This window comes from Acyrthosiphon pisum, chromosome A1, assembly GCF_005508785.2.
Source record: "Acyrthosiphon pisum isolate AL4f chromosome A1, pea_aphid_22Mar2018_4r6ur, whole genome shotgun sequence".
NCBI classification, from domain to species: domain Eukaryota; kingdom Metazoa; phylum Arthropoda; class Insecta; order Hemiptera; family Aphididae; genus Acyrthosiphon; species Acyrthosiphon pisum.
Window position 1 is genome coordinate 103,178,422 of NC_042494.1, and position 9,840 is coordinate 103,188,261.

A 9,840-nucleotide genomic window follows, 5' to 3' on the forward strand; every position below is an offset into this window, starting at 1 on the left:
GAAACATTTTTACGAATTATTAACGCAAAATCATTTGCTAATTTTCGTGATTTTTACATATTTTGTCAATTTTTGAACTTTAAATGCTAATTAAAAAAAACTGTGACTAAGAATTTTTAATATTTTTCAAATGTCATTGTAACAATATAGTAGGAGCCTTGTATTAAATTTTCAAGTCTTTTTACTCAACAAATAATGTCTTATTGACATTCATAGAAATAAAAACTAATTAAATTGGATACTGAAATTGTCCGTAAACAGCTCAAAAGAAATCAAAATATTTTGAAAATTTTATCATGTATAAAAAATGGAAATATAAACAACCAGTGAAAATTTCATGTATCTACAGTCATTCGTTTTAAAGTTACACCAAAAACCAAAATCAATTTTCTCGAAAACAGATTTTGCGTAAAAATTCCCGTTTTTCCTTAATTTTTCTTTTGTTTTTCAAGGTGCTTTTAAAAACTATTGGAAAACTTTTGACCCCCCAAATTACCAACTAGATTCACTTTCCTATCAGAAAAGATACTGTCGAAGAAAATCCAAGCACTTTTACTGTCCTAAAAGATGATGACAGACACAAAAAAAAAAATAAAAAAAAAAAAAAACACACATCATTGTAAAATCAATACATTCATCGTTCCACTCAGAATCTAAAATTTATAAAGATTAAACACAGTTTTTTTATAGTTATTTTAAGTTAAAATTTGGTCCTAATTAGATATTTAAATGGAGAATAAAGATTTTAGTTTTGTGTTGTAATTTAAAAATATTATTCGTGAGTACTCAAAACTTCTCAAGTATATTATTATATACAAATATTTCAATATACAAATAATATAATATAAAATATTCATAATTTTTTTATAAGATATATTTTTTAATTTACCTTTTTTAATTTCATATTTTAATCTAGATTTCTTTTGTATAATTTTAATATTATTTAATAATTAACATTGTTTTTAATTTGGTAATCATATCATATATTTATGAAATTGTACCTATACCGTCTATAATAAAATGTTTGAAATGTTTGAAAACCATATGAAATATAAATAAAAATATAGAATACATATCCAAGTTAAAAATCAAAAAATCGAGAAAAAAATAACTTTTAGTATATGGCGTTCAAAAATAACTAGTTATATCCACGGACTAAGATATTATACTTAGTATATCTTAGTATAACTAGTTATATCTCACATCTCCGTGGTTATACCACAAACCACATTTAAAGAATAAACAAATAATAAACAAAATATTATTCTATGAATATATTAAGTCACACAATAAAATAAATAAGTATTAGGGGGACGGAGTGGCCGAGCGGACTAAGGCGTCGGTTGCGACGCACACCGACGCCGGTTCGATACCTCAGCCACGGGTGGCATTTTTCTTCGGGCAAGTCACGGTGTCCGGGAGAACAAGTGCCGCCATTCCCCACCCGGGCATGGCAGATACTTACGGGTGCCCAAATCAAAAATTCTGCCAAAACAAACACACACGTGTTCCTCCCCCTACCAACAAAAACAAAAATAGCTAATATCCTAAGTTGCAGGGCTTAAGCTCAATAAAAAAAAAAAAAAATAAACATTAATTCTTATGAAATAATATATTCGTAAAATTAATTTATCTAATATTAACGATTATTTTTTCATGGGGCTCTTTTCCTTGAATACTAAGTAAAATATTTAAATATACGTCTACTATAATAACATAATGTAATATGATGAACTGGTTCATCATACATATAACATTTGGTGCCTACCTATAGATTATTTTCTCAATCAATTATTGTGATTATGAAATATAACTTGTGATAAAAAAAATCTAATTTTTATCATAAGTATAGTACTGGCGTATCTTACCCGCAGCCCTCTTGAATTTAATCTGAGACCTGAGAAAAATTTTAGGGGTAAAATATTATATCTATTTTAGATTTTGAGAGAAGCGATGAATGTATTGATTTTACAATGTTTATTATTTTTTTTGTAGGGACCTTTATTTATTTTTGTGTCTGTCATTCCTTTTGGAAGAGTAAAAATGCTTCAATCTTCAACTTCAATATTTTTTCCCATTTAAAGAAGTGCATCTAGTTTGTGCTTTAGGAGTCTAAAGTATAAAATTCCAAGTCCTTTATTTAATAATTGGGATACAAATTAGGGTAAAACTAGAATTTGTATGCAAAATCAGTTTATTCTTTTGTGGTAATTCTAACACAAAATGTTAAGGTATCTATATTAGCATTTGCATGTTCAATAGGTGCATAGTAGGTTTTCAAAATATTTTAACTCTTTTTAAATTACCTATAAACATTTAAAATTTGTATTTAATTAATTTTTTATGAATGTCAATAATTATGGTGTTATGGTGTTATAGTTAATTTTTTTTTTTTAACAGTAAGTAACCTATTATTTTAATTTCTAATTCCAAAGCAAAATACTTTATTAATTTCCTAAAAATGACTTATCAACAAATAATAATGAATAGTTTTTAATTTATAAGCATCAACATTTTTGAACGGTTGGAATTTTTGAAAATCACTGTGATTAAAATTACTAATTAGTATACTTTTATAGCTATAGTATTTTTGATACAAAATTTGAAAAATTAACTGAAAAAAACTAGTGTGCTGTATACAACACGGTATGCAGTGTGATATGAGTATAATATTATTAATGTTATAAATGATAACTGTCATAAAAATGCCCACATGTTACAAATTATGAATATGATTCAAATTTTGGCGATAAATAATAAAAAAAACACAATTCAAGTATAACATTAGTTATAAACACCATTTTTCACTACAGGGACGGCATTCAGGATAGCGTAGACAATTGTCCCAAAGTAGCAAATTCCAATCAGCTGGATACAGATGGTGACGGCAAGGGAGACGAATGTGATCCGGACATTGACGGCGATGGCATTGGCAACACGCAGGATAATTGCATGCTTGTGTACAATCCAGACCAGGCCGACTTCGACGGTCAGTAAACGGTAACCATTATTGTCCTGTAAACATTCCATCATTAAAATCAAATAACCTCGCGGTTCGCGTTAACCGCATCCCCTTGTACAGGCAACGGCATCGGGGATATATGTCAAGATGACAACGACTACGATAAGGTGCCAAACCATTTGGACAACTGCCCCAATAACTCCAAGATATTCACCACGGACTTTAGGACATACCAGACAGTGGTGCTAGACCCGGAAGGCGATTCGCAGATCGATCCAAACTGGGTGGTGTACAACAAGGGGGCGGAATTTGTACAGACTATGAACAGCGATCCTGGTTTGGCAGTAGGTTAGTATCCGTACACATATGGTCTGGTGCAATTGTGCTAGTAATAACTGTAGTCATATTATATAATACTTACAAAATAATATAATATTATTACATAGTTTATGATATATGGTATTGTTTTTCACCGTTGAAGGATTACTATGAATAATGTATACTATGTGGTTTTTAGGTTACGATTCGTTTGGTGGCGTTGACTTTGAAGGTACATTCTTCGTGGACACCGACATCGATGACGACTACGTAGGTTTTGTGTTCAGTTACCAGGACAATCACAAGTTTTATACAGTGATGTGGAAAAAAGGCACGCAAACATACTGGCAAGCGACACCGTTTAGAGCTGTAGCGGAACCAGGAATACAGATCAAAGCAGTACATTCGGAAACTGGACCAGGACAAATGTTGAGAAACGCCCTGTGGAATACAGAGAGCACAGACAAACAGGCGAGAATATAAAAATACAATTTACAGAGAATAGATAAAAATAAACTTGCATTGTTGTTTTACTTTCAAAACAGGTGAAACTATTGTGGAAAGATCCACGCAACATTGGTTGGAAAGGAAAAACTGCCTATAGATGGATACTATTGCATCGTCCAAAGATTGGTCTTATTAGATTGAGAATATTTGAGGGCCAAAATATGGTAACAGATTCCGGAAACGTGTTTGATTACACATTTAAAGGTGGTAGGTTAGGAGTGTTTTGCTTCTCTCAAGAAATGATCATATGGTCAGATTTGGTTTATCGCTGTAATGGTAAGCAACACACTAAAACATTTTCAATAAACCAGCTATCACATTTATTTTGAAATTATTTCAGATAATATACCAGAGGCTATTTATCGTGAATTACCACCTAAGTTACAACAAGAAGTACAATTGGACACAAGACGGGTTTCCAACTAACAAATATGTACTAATATTGTTTAAGATATGATAAAAACTTCCTTTAAATCTAATATAGATAGAATAAGTATGCATTTTTAATCAATTAATTTTTAGATTTATTTTTAAAATACATACATTTTTCAATAAACCTAAGTTTATAAAAAAATTACTTATAGTACAAGTGGTTATAATATTTTATATTGTACAATGAAAATAATCAAAACATTAAGTATTTTTCATGTTTTTTTTTTGTTTTTACAAAATCCTAGAATAGTATTTGATTTTAAAAAATGTATTTAATAATAAACATATTTAATAATCAAGACTTACAGAGTAAATATTTAAGATTACATTTTAAAAATTAATTCAATTATTTAAACATAACAGAGTGAATAAACATTACATTTACTCAGAAAAAGTTGAAACTAATCAACATTTTTCATTGGTTTAAATATACAACAGAACATTATAATACTTAGAAACTAAATTTGCCACCCCCTACCTTCTTAACATTGTTCAATAAGTTATTCAACATTTTAAGGTATGTAGAAAGTTCAGTTGGTTCGTGGTCTTTTGAATAATAAAATGTGAGGTTCTGTAAAAAAAATGAAATAATTATTCAATTTTGTAAATACAAAAAGGATCCAGTACTTTCAAGGCTGGGCATTAACGAGTTAAAAAGTTAAGTTAAAATTTAATTTAATTTTAACAGTTTAATTTAACTAGTTACTTTTGGCTTTTAACTGTTAACTTACTAAATTTATTTTTTAATTAACGTGAAATTAACAAATTCATTTTAAGAGATAAGTTAAGTTAATTTATTTTGTTTTTTATTATATTTCACTATTTCTGTCTATTTCGTTTTCATATCAAAAAATATTTGCGGTGAATTGTTTAAAGTTAAAAATTTAAATCATTCGAATCTAACTTATATGGAAATACTGTATAAAGTATATACACTATAGTCTATAATTTAGTTTTAAGTTGGAAAAATATTAAGTACGCTAGCGTTGTATAAATAAATTAACTTTTTTTTAACTTAATAAAAAGTTAACAAAAAGTGTGTATTAACTTTTAGCTACACTGAGTTAATCTATAATTAAATTAACTTTTAACTTTTTGTTATTGGCGCATATTAACTTAACTTGACCGAGTTAACAAAAATCATTAACTTGCCAGCCTTGAAAAAAAGGGTGAGTAATCACTAATCAATTTGATATACTTCAAAATATTATATTTAACGTATATCAATATAATGATGGTTTAATATTCAATTTAACTAACCCAAAGAATTTTAATTTAAATTTAGCCACTAGATAGGTAAACATTAATTTTAATTTTAATTAACATCAGATTAATAATAAATTAAGTTAAAAAAAATAAATGAAAGTTCATATCTACCCTTTATACAAACTAAATATTATGTTGTGGTCCTTTTTTTAGACAATATTTTTCTGGGTGAAATAATAGACAGAAAATACATTTAAAATTTAACACTTGACTACCATATGACGCTGGCGGTCATCTATAATTCTTAAATTTTTTACTTTGCGACCACCGGCACCTACTGTTGATCATTATTAACACACTAAATGACACCCAGGACCGTAAATAAATAGTTTTATATTATTTGATTTCCATAGCACCACAATAATGTACTGAAAAGATCGAAGTGGTGTAGAGGGAATCATAAAAATGTTTTTGATATAATAAACATATAGTTATTATTATTTTTTTTATTAGAGCCCAAACACGAATAAATGCAAGCAAATGCTACCAGACGAATCTGAACACTTTTCGAAATTATACATCGAATGTTTCTGAACGTTAACGGATGCATTCGTTTGTGCTCGGTTAGACCGTTTACATGGGTTCGTTCGGTAGCATTTGTTCATATTCGAGCTCTAATGTAAACCCACCTTAACACGTAGACTGCGTATGTCCTTTTGCTGTTTTCACCCAGTGCGTATGATAAAAGTAAAAACAAAATAAATTTTAAAAAAAATAAAGAAACTGCTCATAACGACGTATGTATACATCTTTAAAAACATGCGTTTAATCCGCGCTAAATAATTATAAAATAATATTCAGCCACGCGTAGGGAATTTTAAACCATTTATTTTAAATCTATATTAGACGCCATTTGGCGTCAAACGCGTTGCTGAATGATACTTATGACGCCAATTGGCGTCAGTACGCAGTCAACGTGTTAAGAGAGCATTATCACAGAGCCAAAAAATTATTCTTGTTTACAATAATATAAGATTTCCAGTAGTCTGGGACCTTTGGAAATAATATTTTACGGCAGCCAGCTGCCTAAAATTAATAATACACAACAACTCACCGGGTTCATGGATCATATAATGCACCCATCCTTTGCTCTGTTGTACTCCAATTGATCTCCATTCGTCTTCAGAAAGTAAATGTGTTTTTGGTATGCTTTTTGCCATCTCTTTAGGCAACACCACATGTCTAAAAATATATTATAGAATTAAAATAATAATCAAACTATCAAACGCACAAGCTGTCTAAATATATATATCATATATTATAGTATAACATATATACCTATAACTTTTTACTTCTCACCTCAATTTGGGAATTACTGCTATATAACATTTAACAAATAGCTCATTTCTAGTAAATTGTATTAGGTAGGTAAATAAAATATTCTCAAAATACTATTTAATACCTAACAGCAGATAAAATGTAGGTAGGTATTAGAAAAATTACATTTTAATTAGGCAACTGGATGAATATAAGGAGATTACCTATCTATTATGTATCTAAAATCTACTTATAAACAAATCATGTAGAAACTGAGTTATAATTTATAGGGTACTTTGTTTACAGGAACTCTCCAAGTCAAGAGCCTTCAACCCGACATGTCTTTATAAGGTCCATGAACAGATATTAAACATAGCATGTTATAGATATGATACACCATATTATGTTAATATTATTGATAACCCTTTTTTTTTACTTATTATTATATAATTTTACAAATATACCTACGGCCCGTGAAATATTTAAAAAATAATAGGTGGCTTGCGCCTTAAAGAGGTTTAAGACCCCTGCTCTAAGTAGTCATATAAAAAAATAAATAAATTTAGCAAGTATAGGTATCTACATGCACAAATAAAACAACCAGTCTTTTATTTAACACACAATCAGTATGAACGTAATTACTATAAGCACATACCTAGGTGTCATATTGTAAAAAATAGGTTCTGTGAGACATGACAATATCTACAAAAATGTATAAATTGCTATACCTCCAGGAACAAATACAAGGAAATAAAAACAGTGATTTTAAAAATAAAATAAATTGTCTTGTTCCGTAGGAACCTTATCGGGAAAATGCTTACCATTCGAGTACACAATAATACTAGCATCAGCTAGGTATAATCTACAAACCTGTATTCGTACTTGTCGTCGTAATATTTGTCCGAATAGTAGATCTGTTTGTCAGACATTGTCGCGGACTCTGTGTACGGCTATAATCGGCTCGACGTGCTCAGTGCTGTGCTTACAAATCAGAAACCGTGATGGATCGTCAAGAAACAGCGCGTGCAACGCTATACAGTGCGCCAGCGACGAGCAACAGATGTATTGTTCAGCACGTCTTATAGATGATGACGGGTAGGTGCACGGATATAATAAATCGTCCGGGTTACTTTTTTTTGTCTTCACAAACGTCTTCACCACCGGACCACAGATGTTCTCATCCACCACCGGATCACAACTACCTACTACTATAACACAACTACAGCACTAAATCGCAGAAAACGGGTGCAACACGAGCACAACGCACACGGGCGCACGGCGAACAATATAATATTATTATTATTATCGTGGAGCGTACCACCGGTCGACGAGGTGTATTATTATTACGGAAACAAATCGCTCAGGGCTCGGATGCACAATAGGAAGCACACGAAATTACGAACGAACAACAACAGACGTCGGTTTTGGCGGTTGGTTTTTGGAAGGCGGAAACGGGACGCGGGGTCTCACTGTTAATGTTGGCTACGGCAACGATAGGACGACTCGGCGTAAACGTTGCCAACTTCATACACATCCCGATTTCGTTTGAAAACTCAGAGCGCGCGGAATATTTAATTTATTATTTACCCGCGATGGCATTTTATAACAGATCTGTAAGTTGTAGGTTGAGGTACTTATATAATTTTAATATTGTTTGATTATAGTATGGAGTACGGACTAGTTATGAGAAACCTTATATTAAACTTTCAGTCTTTAGCTATAAAATGATTTTTTTTGTTTTACATGACGCTTTTGAAAAGTACTGGAAATTTTTAATTTTTACCTCTCAAAAGTAGACCCAACTAGATTCAAATATTCAATTTTTTTATCATACAATTTTAAACTGCATAAACGCAATTAAATTTGAACAATAATAAATACTATTAACTACTATACATTATAATATAATAGTCCTTTTTTTATGAATCATGGTGCAACGAGGGGGCACCATTGGCGCAACTAGGGGGGTGCACAGGGGACTTGTGCACCCCCGAGTTTAAAATGTGCACCCCCATGTTATAATTATATATATCTAAATTTTTATTTAAAAGTTGAGACTATTGTTGTTTGTACATAATATTCAAAAGTTAAATAAAAAAGTTTAAAAAATGGTATTTAATTATAAATTAGTTGGAAAATCTATATTATAAAAAAAAAACTATTTTGATTTTTCCTTATTCTCCGGACATTCTCTCCTAGGCCGGAATATAGGTAATTAATATTTTAGAGCTATAATCACTGAGTATGTACATAATACATAATAATAGGTGTATACAAATATACATACTATACATGTACTATATAATAATAGGTGTATACAAATATACATACTATATATGTACGTGATTAATTTTAAAAATTAGGTCAACAATAACATAGATTAAAAGTATAATTTTAAAAAAATCAGGGGGAGATGCGCCTTACCCTTGGCTACAAAATTGGTTAAGGGGACGCCTTTTTTTTTGCATTAGCTTTAGTCCCCCCTGTAATTATTTTCCACTTTAACCACTGATCTTACCTAACAATATTCAACAAAATAACTTAGAAAACAGGATAACGATATTTCTCTTTATCTTTGGCAGGATAAAATACTGCCCATGAATGTGAGCGCGTTTTTATTGTTTCCTTATTTATAATTAATTATTATAATTTATAAAACAAGCCTATATTTTAGATAACATAAATACAATAAAAGCTTCTAAACATTTTGTATTTTTTCATTTGCTTACAAAAAATGATTGGATTGTGTTATTAAAAAAAAAACGTTGTTGCACAGATGTTCTTCTGTACGTGTTGTGAAAGTTGTGTAGTCTACAACAAATATGGTGAGTGAAAAGTTGTCCCACGCAAAACACTTTTTGCTATGTTGTACATTTAAAAGACGGAGACAACACATGCGGGTGTGGCATCCTCTCAATCTACAGATATTAACAAGACGACTAGATGAAATAACTTTTGTTGAAATCAATATTTTTAATTATTTTTATATATTTTTTATATTTTTTTATATATATTTACAGTCTTTTGCGCTACACGTATAATATAAAAAAAAATATTTTTATTTTTAAATACTGAAAATAAAAAATTTAAAATAGCCA

General features: G+C 30.0%; 2 protein-coding genes across 2 annotated transcripts in view; one reads left to right on the forward strand and one right to left on the reverse strand.

The window, feature by feature from the left end:
* The window catches only part of LOC100168802 (cartilage oligomeric matrix protein), a 25,917-nt gene extending 21,626 nt beyond the window's left edge, over positions 1–4,291 (forward strand). Inside the window, exons 17-21 of the mRNA XM_001948427.5 lie at positions 2,814–2,989; positions 3,083–3,310; positions 3,480–3,751; positions 3,826–4,063; positions 4,128–4,291. Of these exons, the coding sequence (XP_001948462.2) occupies positions 2,814–2,989; positions 3,083–3,310; positions 3,480–3,751; positions 3,826–4,063; positions 4,128–4,213 (1,000 nt within the window). The 3' untranslated portion in view covers positions 4,214–4,291. The remainder of the gene's footprint in view (positions 1–2,813; positions 2,990–3,082; positions 3,311–3,479; positions 3,752–3,825; positions 4,064–4,127) is intronic.
* Positions 4,288–8,439, reverse strand: LOC100159924 (cyclin-dependent kinases regulatory subunit). Its single transcript, XM_001948379.5, has 3 exons — positions 7,613–8,439; positions 6,540–6,667; positions 4,288–4,790 (listed from the first exon to the last, which is right to left on the reverse strand). The coding sequence occupies exons 1-3, from the start codon at positions 7,669–7,671 to the stop codon at positions 4,750–4,752; spliced, it is 228 nt and encodes a 75-aa protein (XP_001948414.2). The 5' UTR covers positions 7,672–8,439; the 3' UTR covers positions 4,288–4,749.
* Positions 8,440–9,840: the final 1,401 nt, after the last annotated feature.

Bases quoted from the DNA above. Each gene is read 5' to 3' on its own strand.
- LOC100159924 (XM_001948379.5), bottom strand. From the start codon at position 7,671: ATGTCTGACAAACAGATCTACTATTCGGACAAATATTACGACGACAAG. The intron at 6,668-7,612 runs GTTTGTAGATTA...ATATATTTTTAG, and splicing joins GACGACAAGTACGAATACAG to ACATGTGGTGTTGCCTAAAG. The intron at 4,791-6,539 runs GTGAGTTGTTGT...TTTTTTTTACAG, and splicing joins TTATATGATCCATGAACCCG to AACCTCACATTTTATTATTC.